At 35.9% G+C, this 18,794-nt stretch overlaps 2 protein-coding genes across 2 annotated transcripts; one reads left to right on the forward strand and one right to left on the reverse strand.

The window, feature by feature from the left end:
• Positions 1–1,234: 1,234 nt before the first annotated feature.
• jmjd8 (jumonji domain containing 8) lies at positions 1,235–9,451 on the forward strand. Its single transcript, XM_042504572.2, has 9 exons — positions 1,235–1,432; positions 2,420–2,515; positions 3,430–3,478; positions 4,930–5,026; positions 5,113–5,181; positions 6,422–6,541; positions 7,065–7,132; positions 7,287–7,421; positions 8,924–9,451. Exons 1-9 carry the CDS (start codon positions 1,335–1,337, stop codon positions 9,002–9,004), a joined length of 813 nt encoding a protein of 270 aa, XP_042360506.2. The 5' UTR covers positions 1,235–1,334; the 3' UTR covers positions 9,005–9,451.
• A 272-nt stretch (positions 9,452–9,723) lies between these two features.
• Positions 9,724–18,644, reverse strand: LOC121956386 (E3 ubiquitin-protein ligase CHIP-like). The gene is made up of 8 exons (XM_042504567.2): positions 18,509–18,644; positions 16,464–16,678; positions 15,764–15,962; positions 15,253–15,418; positions 15,061–15,148; positions 13,548–13,604; positions 13,335–13,451; positions 9,724–12,950 (listed from the first exon to the last, which is right to left on the reverse strand). Exons 2-8 carry the CDS (start codon positions 16,581–16,583, stop codon positions 12,825–12,827), a joined length of 873 nt encoding a protein of 290 aa, XP_042360501.1. The 5' UTR covers positions 16,584–16,678; positions 18,509–18,644; the 3' UTR covers positions 9,724–12,824.
• Between the last annotated feature and the right edge of the window lie 150 nt (positions 18,645–18,794).

Genomic DNA, 18,794 nt, shown 5'->3' on the forward strand with positions numbered 1-18,794 from the left:
CATTTTGAGTATTCATTTTGATTATCTCCTGCGAGGCCACTGTAAACGAATATGAGAGGAAGTATTCAGATTGTTTAGTAAAATAATTTATACCATACTGTAAAAATACTCAAATTAAAGTTCAGAATCAAAAGTGTTACCTACTTAAACATGTACTTAAGTACTGCACTTGAGTACAATTTTGAGATACTTCCTGCACTTGAGTATTTCCGTTTTCTACTCTACTACATTTTATACAAGAATAATGTAGGATATTTTCTGCTCCATTGAAGAGTTTAGTTAGACAAAAAAAAAAACCATGTATAATAAGCTCTAATGATATTATAAAATGCTGCTATAATCTAGTGGCTCAGTACCACTGCTCTAATGATGTATATACAAAATAACTGTAACACTAGATTGGGGCCATTCTGCATAACTAACTTATTATATTTCATACTATGGCCAACTATCATTTTTTCATTCCACTCTGCTGCTATTATGTATGTACTTTAATTAAGTGAGCTTTTGAATACGTCAGTATTGTCTTATTGTACTAATTTAGCTCAAAAACTCAATGCTTCTTTCACCACTGGTATGTACTAGAAAATATGTCTTCAGTCATATTTTTATTAGTAAAATTGTAAATAAAATATTAATCAGAAATATGAAATATGACATTTTATATTAAACTATATTATATTATATATACTATATTATATATTAAATATAACAGAATGTGCTGTAATATGATGTAATATTATACATTTTTGTATATTATAATAATATATATTACAGTATATTGATTACACATTATTTGCCTATATTGTGTAATCCCACACAAGGTACAACTCTGTTGTTGCAAACAATAGTGCAGCCGTAGTCCAAACCTCAGAATCGTTAAGAATACATTAAAACTATTATAAAAGGTTAAAAAGACTAGCAGCAAATCTTCCCATTTATGGTGTGGAGTGAAAGGAAAACATATTTCCTCTGAAATGTGAGTAGAAATAGAAAATATTTTTATTTTTTAATGCATTAAATATAAATACTCAAGTAAAGTACAGGTAGCTCAAATTTGTACTGCTTGACTATGCTGGTTAAAAAAAAATACAAAAAAATACATTTTAAGAAATAAAAAAACAAACTCTTGGTCGTTACAACGGAGTTATGAAGTAGAGCTCATATCTTCCACGGTACCTGAACGCTGCACGCGCTCACATGAATGTGGTGTTCTCTGATTGGCTCTCTGACAGGAAGTCAGAATACAGTTCACTCTCAGGGACAATGCGAAATATGTACTGTAATTTCTCCTAAACGTTGTTGAATGTCTGTGTTCGCTGCTCCGGTTTTAAATGGAATATAACATTGTGTTCACTACATGCGCACAGTTTGCTCTGATGTGTTTGATCGGGCTGAAGGCAGCGGAGCCGGCAGATGATGGAGGCGGCTGGTGAGTGTCCTACACCGGGTCAGCTCTAAACACACACATTCACACACGTGGAGCTACTATAAACATTACTATTATTATCTTTTTTTTTTTTTTTAACTTTTGTTTGATTATTATCATTTTATCATGAAGTGAACTGCACCGCCTGTATTATGTTACCCAGTTTAGCCACTATATCTGCTACTGTGACTGAGCTTCACATCAAACATTTAAAATACTGTCATTTTAACGATTACTTTGAAAACAAGATGATTTAAACACGTCAGGAACAATAACCCCCATTTGGTCATATTTAAAATAATTTGTTTCCCTATCTAAAACTATTTTTCAGGTCATTTTCTTTGCCAACTTCTGACAAGTTTTTGTTATATATGGTACATTTCTTCCAAGGTTTGCTATTTGCCTTTTTCCCCATGTTTTTTTTTTTTTTTTAAACAAATGAATCCAGTGTGCTCAGGAAATGCCCCAACACACTGGCAAGAATTGTGTGAAGTTACCTGAAGATATTTAAATATTATTTATTATTTGTTATTATTTTATGTCAATCAAGTGAGATAATTATGAATCTAGTTGTCTGGACTTTTTAAAATCATATCTAATAATCCCAGAATTTAAAAGTACATTCTGCTGATGATAAGTATTAAAGGTTTCAAATGCAGGATTGTAGTGGAGTTTTTACACTACAGGCAGATGGACACAATTTAAATAATTTAATGGGGAACAAACTGGATTTGATCTTGGCTGAAATATTTATAATGATTACTTGTCTTTTAACAAAAGGCGTTAGGATTAAACTGAAATTAACTTCTTTAAACTTGAATCTAAGATAGAATAGACAAAAAATTAGAAGGTGTTTGGTATAAAATTCATGACCAGAGTTCCTTTGCAACATCTACAGTTCCATATCTCACCGTCTAAATGCAACATGCGTTTTTCTGTAGAGGGAGATCTGTGTGTGGTTCTAACGCTCACGTCTGCCTCTGTGTTCAGGTCATTAAAGTCAGATTTCAGATTACAGGACGAGGGTCCCTGTAACATCGATGTGTTCGACGGCTCTTCACTCTCTTATCGGCAGTTCATTGAAAGGTACGTATGACAAATGAACTCGTGTCTCCAAAAACAAACCCACCCCAAAAAAACTGCAGCACATAAAGAGATTTACAGTTTGTCTGAGATATTTGAATTGTGGATATTCTCTCCTGTACTTGGGTTTTAGGCTGCAAACTATCGAGTAAAGCCACAACAATCATCCTAAACACACTAACAGGCACCTTAAAATACCACAGAGGCATCTGAAACACCCTCACAGCTACTGCTGCAAAATCACTTTACTATCAATCATTTTATTAATCTTAATAATATTATTTGACAGTGTTATATTTTGAACTTATTGTCATTACATTTTTTATTGGTCTTGCTTTAGTTTCCCCGTGTGACTATTTTATGCACTTGCGTGTACTTTGCACTTTTACCTGTTTTAAATTCAAGAGTTTGTTCTTTTATTGGCATTTAATCTGTTTTATATGAGATCATCTCTTTTATTAGCATCCTACCAGCTTATATACACAGTTATTTCTTTTACTGGAGTTTTTATATGAGCTTGATCCTCTTATCTATATTTTACTTATTAATGAAATTGCTCCCCCGTCTGTTCATGTACACAGTGCTGTTTAATGTTCTTAGTGTTCTTAATTTTGGTCATGTCATAAGGGGAGCACAGGAGGGGCTTCATGATATTTTGCTTTTATTCTGTAATTTTTTTTAGATCTGGGAAGCACTTTGTACATACGATTTAAAAGTGCTCTATACATAGAGATGTTATTATTATTAAATATTTGGTCTCTGAAATGTCCAGAAACTGTTAAAACTGCTTTCAAATGCCAAGTTTACACATACAGATCAGTTGTTATGTCCTGCCAGCAATCCAGCGCTCATTCATTTCTTTAAAACTTCTGCTTAAAGGAAATCTCACATGTATTCTGTTTATTCTTTTTCTTCAGATATGCATACAGCAGACCGGTGATCCTCAGAGGTCTCACTGATAACACGGTACGGACTGGGCCATTTAATCATTCATGTTAAAATGTATTTTTAAACACCTGAAAAAAAGTCCCACCTAGAAAAATCACAGTAAGTTTTAGTTTATGTTGTATTATGAATATTTTTGGCGCTTTACCTTAATGTCAGACACTGATTTCAAACTGGAAAATAAAGCTGTTGTATCGCTGTCTTCAAAGCCAGACTCCACTGAGAAAAAACGTGATTTAATACTGATGAAAACAAGAATTGGCGGTCTACCGCTGCGTTGATCAGTACATTTGTTTGTGTATTATTGTTGTGTAAAATGGTTAATTCTTATTCACCAAAGTCACGAGACAACATAAACTAACGGATCGTCGTAGCAGCAGACGAGCAGCTCCTGTGTTCACTGAGCTAAAATGACAGTTTTTGTGAATGGAGTCTGGTGGCTTTGACAAGAGCAGAGTGGGAAACTGAAGCTGGTGATGGCTTCCCTGTCAAAATGCACGGAAAGTTACCGAGCATTAATTAAATCTAACGGAAAGTTAAAGCGCTGAAAATACTCTCAATATAGCATACACCTAAACTGATAATGATATTTTTTCAGGTGGCTAAAATGCATTTTGCTGCTGGCCCCCATCCACAGCAGTACATTGCTTCCAGGTCGGACTCCAGTCTGCTTCTCCAAACTTGGAGCTTTCCGACCACCATCTAGTGAATGTAAAACACTGACTATAGAAAATTACTCCAGACAACTCCACTTCAAAAATTCCAAACTATCCCTTTAATCTAAATATTGTAGTACAATAAAAGGTGCATTATTTGCCTCAAAGATGTAGTATTAGTATAAAGTAGCATAAAATGGAAATACTCAAGGAAAGTAGAAGTACACTGAAACTGCACTTAATGTAATTAAGTGCAGTTTCAAAGTACTTCTTGAGAAAATCTACTGTTTTTTTCTTACTACTACCAGCATGTACATACTGTAGAGCGCAGTCTATGAGTATCAGGACAGTTTTTTTAAAGCGTTATCTCCAGCAGATAACTCTTTCTCTGCCAACTTCTGTCAAGTTTTTGTTATATATGGTACATTTCTTCCAAGGTTTGCTATTTGCCTTTTTCCCCATGTTTTTTTTTTTTTTTAAACAAATGAATCCAGTGTGCTCAGGAAATGCCCCAACACAATGGCAAGAAATGTGTGAAGTTACCTGAAGATATTTAAATATTATTATATATTATTATATACAGACTGTATTTAAAAATCAAGTTTTTCATACAAAAACCACATTTACTCCATTTCTCTCAAAGTAAATCTGAAAGTCACAATTTCAACCTTATTATTTCATCTGAAAGTGCTTAAAAAGTGCGGAGACAGACAACACAACAAACTGTCCCAACACATTCAGACTGTCAAAATAGAGTAAAATACTAAAGTCAAATAAATATATGAATATATATTCATACCTATGACTGTGTTTTAGAAATTCAGGTCGTTGTGCTCCAAGTCGAGTTTATTAGAAGAATATGGCGCCCGGAGAGTTCGGCTCAGTACAGCTAACACTTATTCTTACAGGAAAGGTACGCATGTCTAACACAAGTCTGCATGTTACACTCAGAATCCGCAGGGATTTGTACTTTTATTTAATATTTTCACTATGTTTTAGTGGACGTCCCTCTGCAGGAGTATGTGGACGTGTTACTGAGGCCTCAGTCTGTGGACACTCTCGGCAGCGGTGAGCTCAAACACTTTTCCACCTCTGGAGGCTTCAGGTTTACATGCTGATTGACAATATTTTTGTGGAATTTTAATGTGGTTTTGTTTGTTTTTTTGTTGTTTTTTAAAAAATTTTTTGCCTCACCTGAACAAAAAAGTTCCAGGACAGAAGACGTGATTTGTTTGATCATAAAGCTCTTTGAGGCTAATTTGTAATTGATAATTTGGGGATTTATAAATAAACCTGACTGGACATGAAAAGTTTATAATTTGTATTCAATTTTGAATGTGCACACTTTTAGAGACAAGACTTAAAGAAATCAAGTATGAAAAATTCCCAGAAACTCACCAGTAATGCAGCACATCTTAGACTGAAGGTCACGGGTCGATATGTTCTGTATTTTTCTTCTTGTTGTGCATGTTTGTCCGTCTCTCAATACTGTCCTGACTTCCTGTCTGTGGCTCTTTTAGCTCCAAGCCCATTGGTTCCTATTGAAGATATAAATCATTTTTCAATCAATTTTCATGTTACTTTGAAAATCCTTTAAATAATGTGAAACAAATTGTTGGAACTTTATTTTTATGAGTAATTAACTTAAAACATGTGTTCATAAATATGATAATCAATAAACTTAGAAGGAACAAAATTAACTTGTATGGGTTATCAACTTAAAAACTTTAGTACTTGATTACCATAATTACAAACACACATTTTTAAGTTGACTCCTCATTAAATTTAAGTTTTTCACATTATTTAAGAGGATTTTTTGAGTGGTATGTGCTGTTACCGTAATTATGAACACACAGTTTTATATTGATAACTAGTAAAAATTAAATTTGTTCAACAAATTTTTCCACATTTATAAAGAATATTAAAGTGTTATATACTTAATTAACATTATTATAAACACAGTTGATTCCTCCTAAACCTGTTATTTTAACTTTTTTCACATTATTTTTTAAAGTGTTAACTGTAGTTTTTATCAAATAAAGGATAAATTAAGCATTTGTTGGGGACTATTTTCAGCGGCGGATTAATTCATACTTGGTGCTCTCTCACGTATTTACAGCAGTAGGACATTATACTATGATGGACTGAGTCAAAATAAACTACAGTGTGTGTCATCATGGTAGTGACAGAACATGTCACAGTGCAACAGTGTGGCTCACTGATGAGTATTACGTAGTTTTTGGAGCTAAGATATGTCAGGCTTTTATCAGATGTTGTTTGAAAGAGTCCATGTTTCCTACTTCTACAGACACGCTGTACTTTTTTGGAGACAACAACTTTACAGAGTGGCACGGTTTGTTCGACGTGTACGAGTCTCCTCCGTACGTCCTGCCTCACACCAGCGGAGCGTACAGCTTTGGGATCGCAGGTCAGTGTTTGTTCTGCAGACTGAGAGTCCTGCAGGATTTCACTCTTCCTGTCTGTTACTCTCATCAGGGTTAAAGTGTCAGTTAAAGTTCTGTGGCATCGAACTTCAAACTATTATCTATTAGGAAAAGAGCATCAACAAAAAAGACAAAGAAATCTTGTCTCCAAGGTAATTTAAAAATATTATTTTTATGTTTCTGTGCCTGTTAAATCTTTAAAATATACTGTAATTCCACATTTTTGTTTTTTAAATGTATTCTGTCTTAGATAGATTAACTTATTTCCTGTTTTATTTGTCCTCTGTGTTTAGACTTTTTTATGTTTTATGTAAAGCACTTTGAATTGCCTCCGTGTCTATACACATTAATTTCCCTTGTAGGATTTTGGAATGAAATGTTGTGTCTCTCAGAGTTTTAATATAGAGACTGTTTTGTTTTCTTTGACTCACATGCATCAAATCAGAAATTTTAAAAATGATTTATACCATTAGAGGGCCAAACTGCAGATCTGCGTGTCGTGTTCAGGTGCAGGAACAGGAGTCCCCTTTCACTGGCACGGTCCTGGTTACTCTGAAGTCATCTATGGAAGAAAGGTAAAAAAAAAAAAGAAAAAAGATTGGATTTAATTTTCTGCATGTTTGTTCATTTGTATGTCTTGATCCTGAATCCGCTGACATATGAACACAAATAAACATCTTACTTTTAGCATCTTTTCGTTGAATGAATGATTATGTTGTAATCACACAGCGTTGGTTCCTCTACCCGCCTGACAAGGAGCCCCATTTCCACCCAAACCACACCACCCTGTCCTGGGTGACGGAGACCTACCCCAACCTGCCCGAGGAGGAGGCTCCGCTGGAGTGCACCATCAGACCTGGAGAGGTAAACAAACTGTGTTTTATACAGCAGCCGCTGCACCGTGCAGTTTTTTAGAAATAGTTTTCGGTTATTGTTCATTTTAGTTCACTGAGACAGTTAACTACTAACTAACTTACAGGTTCCCTGTGGAGTTTAAGATGCCCGTCAGTGCGATTAAACAGTTTCTGCAGTCAGCAAAGACTGTGAGGAAGACTGCACACATGTACATAAACATGGATGTAGGATTTAATATACTTAACCCTTTCAAACCTGAGCAAATTGGCTTAATTTCTTTCAAAACATGGGAAGAAGGCACTGAGCAACTTAACAAGAAATGGCCCAAAGATGAGCAAGAAATTGGTAAAAAGTTACAAGAAAATTACCTGAAAATAAGCACACAAAAAAAGAGTAAAAAAACAAAACAGACAAGAAAATGACCTTAACAAAGTGTGAAAAAGTATATATATATATATATATATATTTAATTTCAAAAATGTAATTGTAAGAAATATAAATATAGTTTTCTGGACATTTTTGCGGGGTTTTAATCTAAAAACTCCACACAGCTAATTTTTGAAATAATTGTCTTTTCACCTTTTACTAACTTTTTTTTCTTGCCAAGTCGCTCATTACCTTTTGCCCATGTTTTTAAAAGAAATCAAAGCAATTTTTTCAAGTTCCATGGGTTTAAATGCTTATGAAATGCATCTGAGCGCAGCACAAGAAAACTGATGTCCTTCCAGGTTCTTAAGGGTTAAACTTAAGAAATCAGCTTTGTATGATTAATGATTAATGAAGTGCACTTAACACATTTGTTAGACCTGAATGATAAACTCAAAAGCATGAGTCTACGGGTATCAGACTCTTACATTTCATTTCAGACCTTTTCAAGAGAAGTTTAGACCAAATTTAACACAGATTTTTGGAAAAATCATCTTTTTTTTTAATTCAAGAATTGCAGGTAAGATAAAGGTGAGTGGTACATTAGTAAGGTCCCTTGTAGAGGCAGAATTTATGTAGGAATATAGTTATTGGAGTTAATTTGGTTACTCTACATTTTGTGAAGAATTAAGTGAGAGGACACTATCAGAAGATTTGTGGATTTTTACAGAGAAAAGCTCCACTTATTTTGATACAAATAAGCTAAAAGATGGATAAATTAATTGGATAAAATGTTGAATGTGGAACTGAAGCTCTCACAAAATCAAATCTAAGACTATTTAATAACTTTTAAGGCCTAATATATCTATAAAATGAAAGACATTTCAATGACCTGCAGACGCCCTGATAATTGCAGTCCATTTTCCACGATGATCTCTGTTAAAAGATGTTTTCTTACATTGAATTCTAAATTAAAACTTTTAAAACACTCTTCACATGGTGACTAAACCAGTGTGTTTTAGCTGCTGTCTGCAGTAATTTGACTCCAGTATAAAGCAGCAGCATCATCTACACAGAAACCAGTAGAAGCACATAGTTCAAACTCACCTGTGTTTGCAGAAATATTTTTGCTGATTCTCCTTCAGGTGCTGTATTTCCCCGACCGCTGGTGGCATGCAACACTCAACCTGGACACCAGCGTTTTCATCTCCACCTTCCTCGGCTGAGCTCCATCGCCAGTATTTTTTAATCAAAGGAAATCATCTCATCTGTTTTTTCAGTCTGTCACAGGGATCCAAAAACAAAGAGTGGATATTATGTATATCTGATATTTTCAGGTGATGAACTGTGACTTCTGGGGTCATATTTTAGTCTGAAGCATCGCACTTACATTCCAGGTGAATCTTTTTTCTTAATCTTTGAATTAAGCCATGCTTTCTAATAATGAAACAATAAAAAAGTGTTTTAATGACCGAAGGAGCTAAGGAGCGGCGATGATCTGCAAATTTTCACACACAGCGGTGAGTTACATTCCTGTCACCTGTCAATGAAAATACATGAGAATTATGTCATTATTATTTTTTCTTAAGTCAGTTGAACTTTGTTGAATTAATAAAGCACAAAACATGTGATCCAATCAGTGTCTTTTCCAGAATAAAGATGTTTGTATTTAATTGTTTGCAGATCATTTCTATGATTCCGTTGACAACGTTTAAAGATTTTACAGTGACAATATCATGCATCTAGTTTCCACGAGTCCAGCAAAGGCTGATGGGAATGTAGTGGGGAAATTAAAATGCTGACCTGATGATGGCGCTGGATGAAAAGTCAGATGATCACCAAAGTTATGATATTTCATCCTGAGGGAAACATGAACAGTCATTACACTCCATCAAACAGCTTATAACATATTACAGTCTGGATACAAAAAAACGTTTCAAGTGTCTGTAGAAATCATGGAACATTTATTTTTTATCACAGCAACTTCAAACATTATTCTGCAGCAAGTTGATCGTTCAAAGATCTCCTGTGCTGTAAGATGTCTCACTGCAACTGAAAACGACATGCTGAGAGAAAACAAAGACACATAAGAACTAAATGTGCTCCCTTTAGTCGTCATTACAGTATCACACAGAAAATCTGACATTAACTGACTGAGTCAAAGCTGAAATGTAATGATCACATTTTGAAAGAAAAAAACACATTTAAAATATACAATATTTTCTAAAACAAGTGAAATGTACTGAACCAATAACGGCAGGCTTAATGATGTAATCAGGTTCCAGTGTGAGAGCGCAGTCGTCTCACACTGACGTAAGATGACTGAAACAATGTGTGCACGCTAGCTTTAATACACAGCAACAGTAAAAACAAAGACAACAACGAAACAAAACAAGCAAAAAATAGTTTTTTTTCACAAGATGCTGCACCAGAGTATAAAAAAGAGAAAAAAATCTGAAAACACACTAAGTAACATCTTAATTTACTGATTATTTACAGCAAAAACTGGTCCCTCCACAAAGTGACGAGTTTCTCGCAACAATCCAAACACACTCGCTCCGTCTAAATCAGCCTCGACAATTTCTCTTTTTAGTTTGCCAGCAAACACTTTCATACTCTGAACAATGATCAGCACCAGCAGTGCAGTTTTCATATATAATCTGATTACTCTAAGGTAAAGTAATCTGATTGTATTCAGCAGTTTGATCACTCTGGAGAGCCACGACAGCTCTCTCAGCTCTTCACACAAAGCTTGAAGGACAAAAATAAGTCTTCATTTGAAATCTTCATCCATTTAGAAGAGGCCTAACAGTTGTTTCACTCAAAAAATCTGATCCTGAATTCTTTCTCAGTGCTGACCGGGGGAATACTGGCTGAGGTTGAATTTAATATTGGAAGTATGTTTTCTTCAGTATGTGGTCACCTAAATATGAGAGAGATTACTACAGTAACTGTTACTCAACACTGAGTTATTCTCAAATGCTGCCAATCAGAGATTGTTTATTAGAGAAACAGCGAAACGACGAACGCTCACGCTCATCAGATTAAACAATGCTCACACGAACGTTATTGTTCCTGTTAGTGATGTTGAGCTCTAACTGGTATTACTGGTTGGTCTTGCTGGTCACAAGACAGAAACAAAAAGGAGCTGTTGAACAGTCAGAGTTTAGTTTTTCATTGTTCCCAGACGATAAATTCCAGAATCTCACTTCATTATTTGCCTTTTGCTTTTTTCCAGTTCAGGCTTAAATTTCACTGCCTGTGAGTGTAAATCATGAAGTTAAATGATTTCACTGTGCATTAACTGGTTAATATTCTGATTGGACGTGTGTTCTGTGATGTCTGTGCAGTTTGTTCTCACCTCCATCTCGGCTCATCTTGAATCTCAGTTTAACACCTGCAGGGTTTTACAGCCAATCACAGTATGAAACTAAAATAAGTCAGACTCAGAGTGGACTTTTCAGTGAAGAAGGAGACAACAGACAATCTTTTAAAATGGAAAATATTTACATATTCACAGACTCTGGAGGAGATTATTGTGAGTATTTGTTAGATAATTTGAAACTTCAATAACTTTGCTGAAGTTTCTGATGCTGCATATTTTCGTATCCAGAGAACTTTTTGGTACAAATCAACATTGTACACTTGAACTTTGAGGGTTTAACTTAAAGTGCTTCTTTGTCCAAATCTGTCTCCAGCAGCAGGAAAATGCTTTAAAGCTGCAGTTTCATCTGTTCGCATATTATTTTCGGTGCCTGCTCTTTGAACAGAATCAGTTAGGTTGCACTGAAATTCATGAGTAAAGCTGTACTGAAAAGGCCTCAGAATCAATAACAGACACCTTGGTGGTGCGTCCTAAGTATGTTTACTCAAATATCGTTCTTGTGTATAACTCTGGAAGTACTTGTACAATACTTGAAGTTTTTCATTTAATCCCACTTAAACCTTCAAATTAAGATTTAAAGTAGAAAACATACCAGCAACCTAATTAACTTAATTAAACTTATCTTTAAAAAAAACAACAAACAGATTATTCAGTTAAAATTAGAAAAATATCACATTAATGCATTCAGAATGAAAATAATGAGTATTTCTACTTTTGATCTCAAGTTTCCACAATTTTGATTTTAAGATACAATTTTTTGAACAAAGTACTGCTACTTCAGAGTACTTCATCCAGGTTTAACCCTTTAAACCTCACAACATCACTTTTCTTGAGCTGCTTTCAGACTCTTTTCATAAGTATTTAAACTTTTAAATCCTGAGCACACTGGTGCAATTTCTTTCAATAAAAAGGAAAAAGCAGTGAGCAACGTGGTATAAATAACTAAAGTATAATATAAAGTTCCACAAGTTGCAAGAAATTAGTAAATTGCTAAGGAAAAACTAAATTTGGAATTATCATAATTAATTATGAACAATTATTGTTGTGAAATTATTATACAATTATTAGAATTTTAAAGCACCTTATCTGGGTCATTTCCTTTTCTAATGTATTTACACATTTTCAGGTAATTTTCTTGTACCTTTTACTAATTTCTTGATAATTTTCAGGTTATTCTTCCTTTGTTGCTCAATGCCCCAGCAAGCCTGTCAATTTGCTGAGGTTTCAAAGGGTTAACATACAGCGACCTCTGGTGACACATCTTAAAACTTTGTTAGTTTTCTTTGGCTTGTTCTTGATTTTGTAAATTTGTTTTTTTTGGGGGGGGTTGTGAGGACCCTACTGAAATGCAAAAGATTATATATTATTATTATTATTATTATTATTATTATTATTTCTTTATGTTGTCTATATTCTCTTTTCTTCGGGTCTCTTTTCCCTGTAAATCACTTATTATAACTTTAGTTATTCTAAAGGAACTGAGTTTGTTTTTTTGCTCTGGAAGCTGTCTGATGATTTCTACAGGACTCAGATCATCACACTGTAACAGGATGCTAAATTTTAACAGATCATGTGATTTGATGTGATTGTTTAAACTAACTACAGCTCAAGCAGGCCCTCTGAAACTGTCAGAATCACTTCCCTTCCTCTGCTTTCATTGGTCAGTAGTCCTCCACCCATCCATTCTCCAAAATAAAAGCATCGATGACTTCCTTCATGGCCAGGTTTGGGATGAGCTGATCTTGGGTCAGAGGAGAGCGCGTCACCGGGTCAAAATGGCCGACTCGCTGCAACACAACAACAACATGTTCTCATTTCTCCCATTTTTGGTATTTTTATGTTTGTATTGAACATAACAGTCAAGCGTGTATGGTTGTTTGTCTATATGTGTCGGCCCTGCGATAGTCTGGCGACCTGTCCAGGGTGTACCCCGCCTTCCGCCCGATGACAGCTGGGATTGGCTCCAGCCCCCCCGCAACCCTTACGAGGACAAGCGGCTACAGAAAATGACTGACTGACTGACATAACAGTCACTAGGGACATTTTTTCTACCGTTAATACTTTAGATCATTTTCCTGATTACACTTCCATATTTAACATTTTTGATGCAGGACTTCTCTTGTAACGGAGTATTTTTTTTAGAGTAAGGTACTTTTACGAAAGTATTTTACCTGCAGGTGCTCTTCAATGTCTTTTCTGTCATAAGTGACTCCACTGGGAGTGATGCAAGGCTCCCTCATCAACTCAAAGCTGATCTTTCCACACAGGAAGTCTGGGATCTCTCGCTTCTGTCAAACACACAACAAACACAATACAGAAAACTTTTCTCATCAAATCAAATAATAATGAAAAAAGAAAAAGAAATTAAATTTCTTAACACTGACCTTCCTCTTCTCGTCTACTTGACAGAACAGCTCCTCCATGTCTGAGAGATACTTGTCCTGTAGAAAAAACAAATTTTAGGTTAATCAGATATAAACAGGTTAAGGGTTATTAGTATGGCATACAAATGGAAGAATCAATATATATTACAGTCAGAATACCTTCACTGTCAAATTGATGTCTACTTTAACACTAATTCCAGGGAGTTTCCAGAAGCTTTTAGTGTGACTACTTTACCTCTCGTAAAAGCCAAATGCGATTGTAACTTTATTGATCAGCCTGAAGTCCTGTACAAAGACAGCAGCTATGAACTGATTAACGAGTTACAGCAAAACAAAACTTTATTCTTAAAAAGTGTCGCCCACTAAGAGTAATAGCCGTCCTCATGCTTGACTGTGAGCTTGTTCTTCAGGTTCAGCGCTCGCTGTTACTTAGTTTTACCTCACTGTTATAAAAGGGCTGGATTGTACATAAGAATATTAAATTAACTGGTAAAAGTGATGTTTTTATGAGGTAGATAGATAAAGGGCTGTACAACATCCTTGCAATTAAACCTTTTTTAAGGTTGTGATAAGAGGTGTTTCTAGAATATTTTCCCACTCCATTTACATCCATAAAGGTATATTAAATATTACTAAGGCCTCTCTGTTTAATGTCATACAGTTCAGCAGCAGCAGAAACTACATCCTCCAAAAATGATCACTCAGTTGATTCAATACAAACTGAACAGCTTTGTTCCAGCTGTCATCACACTGGTAAACAAGCTGTGGAAACATTGCACACAGTTGCACAAGATCAGTTTGGAGCCTGTATTCATGATTTATTTATTTCATAGTTTTATACTCTTTTTATTTCAGGGTTTGGTTTTGTAGTTTAGTGTTTTCATTGGTATTTATTACATACTAAATACATTGATTAACACTTAATTGTTTTATCTTACATCTTCTTGTCATGTTTTATCCTGAATGTTGTCTGTGTGCCTTGCACTTTATACTACAAACCAAATCTACCAACAGGTACAAATAAAGTAACCTGAACCTAAGCTGCGCCTAACAGACTGGACTATAATGAATGAGTCACAGAAAGAGTCATGACGTGACTAACAAAGACGTATATGGTTTATATCTGAAGTAGAAACGTGTTCCTAACAATGTCAACACGCTGCTTTATTGTCCCTACTGATATTTGTACTGATCTCATATGGTTTTGTCATATTAATTCTACAGAGTGTTACAAGTAAGATCCATACAGAGTTTTCAGGTTTGTGCGTTTCTTGCAAAAACACAGAAAAGTGAAAGGGCAGGATAAGGAGTGGACCTGACCTGATGATCCGACAACACACTGTACTAACACATCGTCTGCCAGCAGCAGTAAGGGTAGGAAGAGTCTGAACAGTTACTTTTTCTTCGGTGTGATGTTAGTGATCGCTACACCGTCTGCTTTCAAATAAATGCTCAATCAAGTCCACAAATCTCTGTGTTTTAATGGCAAAGGTAATCACAATGAAAAACTTACATGTTTTGTGTGGATCTCGTTTGGATTGTGTTGAATTCTGCTGTCGTCTGACTTGTCTTCCTGTGTCTGTCGGCAGCCCTCCAGCTCTCTGCAGATTAAACAACACATACTCAACTTCAGGATCAAGATGAATAAGATTTGGAACCACCAAATCTATATTAAAGCCTATTTTAGAGCCTCTATTTGACCTGCCTCTTTTTCTCAGCGAGGATGAGCTTGGTGAGGTAGGCGTGCAGCTCGCTCTCCTGGTTGATCCTCCTCTCCTCCATGTTGTTCCAGCGTTTCTTCTTAGCGATCCGCAGAGCGCTGGGAATGTCGTCACCAAAGTTGAGACGCTGCTCCTTTGCCAGGTTATAAGCTGGAAAACAAACATAGAGATGAATGTATCACAATTCTTTCATTGTGTGTGTAAAGGATTTGGATCTACAGTATATTTAACCAAAATTACAAAATACTGAACAACTAAAATCTGTTTAAAATGAGGTCTAAAGTCAGCAGTGGTGGAAAAAGTATTCAGATCCTTTAGCTAAGTAAAAGCACTAAACCACATGATGAACATACTCAAGTACAAGTAAAAGTCCTCAATGTATATATAAGTGTCATGAGTACTTAAGGCATGACAGGTAAATGTATTCAATGTTGAATTTGTACTTTAATTCAGCGCCTAAATGTTACATTTAAAAGTTGGTAATATCCCATGTACCTTTCTGCAGGTTGCCTATGGCTTCGTCATAGTTCTCCATCTCCAGGTGACACTGGCCCATGAAGAAGTGCGCTTTGACTGACTGGCTGTCCAGCTCCAGTGCGTGTCTGCAGTCTGTCAGAGCTTTGTCGTACTGCTGCAGCTTCACGTAACACAGCGCTCGGTTGGTGTAGTACGCAGGGACAGATGGACTGTGGGTCTGAGAGAGGGGGAAACATGAAACACATTTATCCTGGGCAACGCTGACTTTTTTTTATAGGAAATACTAATCAATATTTATTGAGAATAATAACAACCGCAGCTAAGAAAGACATCACTAAACACTGGTTGCATCCCGATCCTCCCACAGTAGAAGAATGGATAGTCAAAATGATGATCAAAAAATGGAGAATGAAAAGCGGGAAAATAAGGGAAAACATTTAAGTAGATTTCAGTGCCAATGTTTTTATACTCAAAAATATATAAATAATAATAATGAAAATAATGAAAATGTACTTTCTGAATCATTATTATTTTATTGGTGTTCAATCAGGTTTGATTCCCTTTTCTCTAAATAAAACAAAGCAATCATTTTGAGAGACAAATTTGGCAGAAATACTGGGATGTTGCATGGATTCTGGCTTTTTGAAAAGGACGTTACATACACAGATGCAGACTGACATTAAAACACTGTGACCCGTTCATGTTCCCCAACACTTACTATGGCTCTGCTGTAGCAGGCAGCAGCCTCCAGGTACTTGCGGTTGAGAAACAGGCGGTTGCCCTGTTCCTTCAGCTCCTGAGCCGACACCGAGACGCTTTTCTCAGGACTTTCTGACATTTTGTCCACCAGGCTTGCTGCACCGGCGGCAGCTGCCGCTCCACTTTGCTTCCCTATCCTGACTGACGCTCAGATCCGGCAGGCCAGGGCAGAAACTGAGACAAGAAGATCAGAAACAGAGATCATCAGAGCTTACAGAGAGCGCTTAGTGTGGTGGTTCAAATTCTGACTGGAAAATATAAAAACAGTTATTCAGGACCAAGAAGATGTTTAAACACTGAGGTGTGTAAACAGTTAAGAGTGAGTGTTAATAACTGCAGTTTAAAGAGTCTCTGGGAAAAGTCTGACAGGAGTGACTTAACTTATTTTAAAAGCTAAAGTGCAGGATATTGATTTTGAATATTTCACCAGATATGGAGGTACTGACAGCTTCTTTTAGTTTCTAATAAATTACTTCATCTGCACCATAAAATATCAGCGTCAATGTTACGGTAAAATAAACTCATACTGTTATCGACCAACTTGTAACCTTCGGTTATAATCTGACAGTATCAGAGAAACTGTTTCAACATTGCTTCCTGCCACCTGTGACATCAATAAACACACAAATTAATTATGTTTTTACTTTTAACTAATGACTAGTGACTTAACTTTAAAGATTTAATGGAAATCGCCTACATTCCATTGGTGTAGTTTATGTTTTTGGTACCATACTTTATATAAATAATAAGACACAAAAAACATGTGGTAATGGAGGGAGTGCACTTGCTTGCCTGGATGTGAGCCATACTGACTTGGAATATTTGTATCAACTTGATGATGTGTAAACACAGCATGTGGAAAAACAATTTAAAAACACTACTAATTTAAAAGAAAAATCATTCATGTGTCTGTTCTCCCTTTTATCCATTTAGTTTTGTAACAAGTCTGTTAAAATATTATTTGTTGTGATGAGACATTAACACTATTTCTTAAAAATCTGAGCAGTCTAAAAACTTATTTCAAGTTATATTATTTGGGTAAGGGGCTGTTCATCAGAGAAGGGAGGGGGTGGTGCAAAATGAAAGAGGCACCTCAGATTTTTAGATTCATTTTTTAAGCACTGGGGAAGGAGCTGTGGGTTTGTTGTCGTGGGGAGGGACGTTCATCTTTAAATGGTTGTATATCGTTTTTATTTTTAATATCCTCAGAACCCCAAAGCCCACAAGTAGGTTTTAAAGGCATGTTTTTTGTAGACTTTGATTGAAAGACACGTTTCTTTAGATTATGTTCTTCATTTGATTTTAAAGATAAAAGAATATTAATATAAAATCACATTTATCGTAGCCAGAGCTGTAAATTACGGTTATTTAAAGTAATAAGGGAGGGTCATGTACTTCTCCCTGTCACTCAGTGAGGCTGAAGGAGAAGAGTATAAAGCATTTATTACAAAAATAAATGAAGTCACACCCCAGCCACCCCCTCCTCTAACAAATAACGCACCTGTCGGACAATAATTGGGGGAGTGTGAGTGTGCATGCCGACATAGGACCGACCTGGGACACCTGCAGATCTGCCTCCTCAGGGCCGATTTTAAACCTTCAAGTTACGCTATGTTTACTGTTATTTTGGCCCTGGGGTAGGATGTGGGCAGTAAACCCCGAATATTTCTTACTGCCTGAGTTACTGAAAACTAAATGCCCCAAAACAGATCGATCACTTTGCACTGCGTACCCTGGTTCAGGTCTTTCAGCTACCTGTATCCGTGTTAACATGTTATGCTTCTCATTGCACGTCTCTGCTGACACTAGAGACAAAATGAACGTAATGACACAGTTTATATTCGCCTACATTTTGGCTGCTATCTTATGGGAATTATTGCTAACGTGTAGCTAACGTTAGCTGCCTCTCTAGCTAACAACCCTCTGTGTTTAACATGATATCAGCGAGCAGAGCTGACTAATATGGTACACACATACATAATTAATAACAGTACACTCACATACCTGTGCCGCTGTTTCACCACCCTCACTGCAGTGATGGTGTATTAACAAATATATATGGCAAAATAGATATTGCTTGTGATGCAGCTAGGTGGCTATCTACCTAGCTACAAGTTGTCTCGCCAACAGATGTTTTGGTTTTCACATATGATGTAAAACGCGTCATCGGGAGACACGCCCGACGTCGACAGTGACAATAAAGTTTTGATATTTATTACAGAAAAAAATATAAATATGAATAAATAAAATACATTATGAAACCCCCAGAATATAACAGATAAGCCAAAGA

The sequence above is a fragment of the Plectropomus leopardus genome, chromosome 18 (genome assembly GCF_026936395.1).
Source record: "Plectropomus leopardus strain MGB_pleo_1.0 chromosome 18, ASM2693639v1, whole genome shotgun sequence".
Taxonomy (NCBI): Eukaryota; Metazoa; Chordata; class Actinopteri; order Perciformes; family Serranidae; genus Plectropomus; species Plectropomus leopardus.

Coding starts and splice junctions, on each gene's coding strand:
- jmjd8 (XM_042504572.2), top strand. CDS start 1,335: ATGGAATATAACATTGTGTTCACTACATGCGCACAGTTTGCTCTGATG. Junction 3,479..4,929: donor GAGGTCTCACTGATAACACG/GTACGGACTGGG, acceptor ACTGTGTTTTAG/AAATTCAGGTCGTTGTGCTC. Junction 5,027..5,112: donor CACTTATTCTTACAGGAAAG/GTACGCATGTCT, acceptor ACTATGTTTTAG/TGGACGTCCCTCTGCAGGAG.
- LOC121956386 (XM_042504567.2), bottom strand. CDS start 16,583: ATGTCAGAAAGTCCTGAGAAAAGCGTCTCGGTGTCGGCTCAGGAGCTG. Junction 15,149..15,252: donor ATCCTCGCTGAGAAAAAGAG/GCAGGTCAAATA, acceptor TTTAATCTGCAG/AGAGCTGGAGGGCTGCCGAC. Junction 12,951..13,334: donor ACATTGAAGAGCACCTGCAG/GTAAAATACTTT, acceptor GTTGTGTTGCAG/CGAGTCGGCCATTTTGACCC.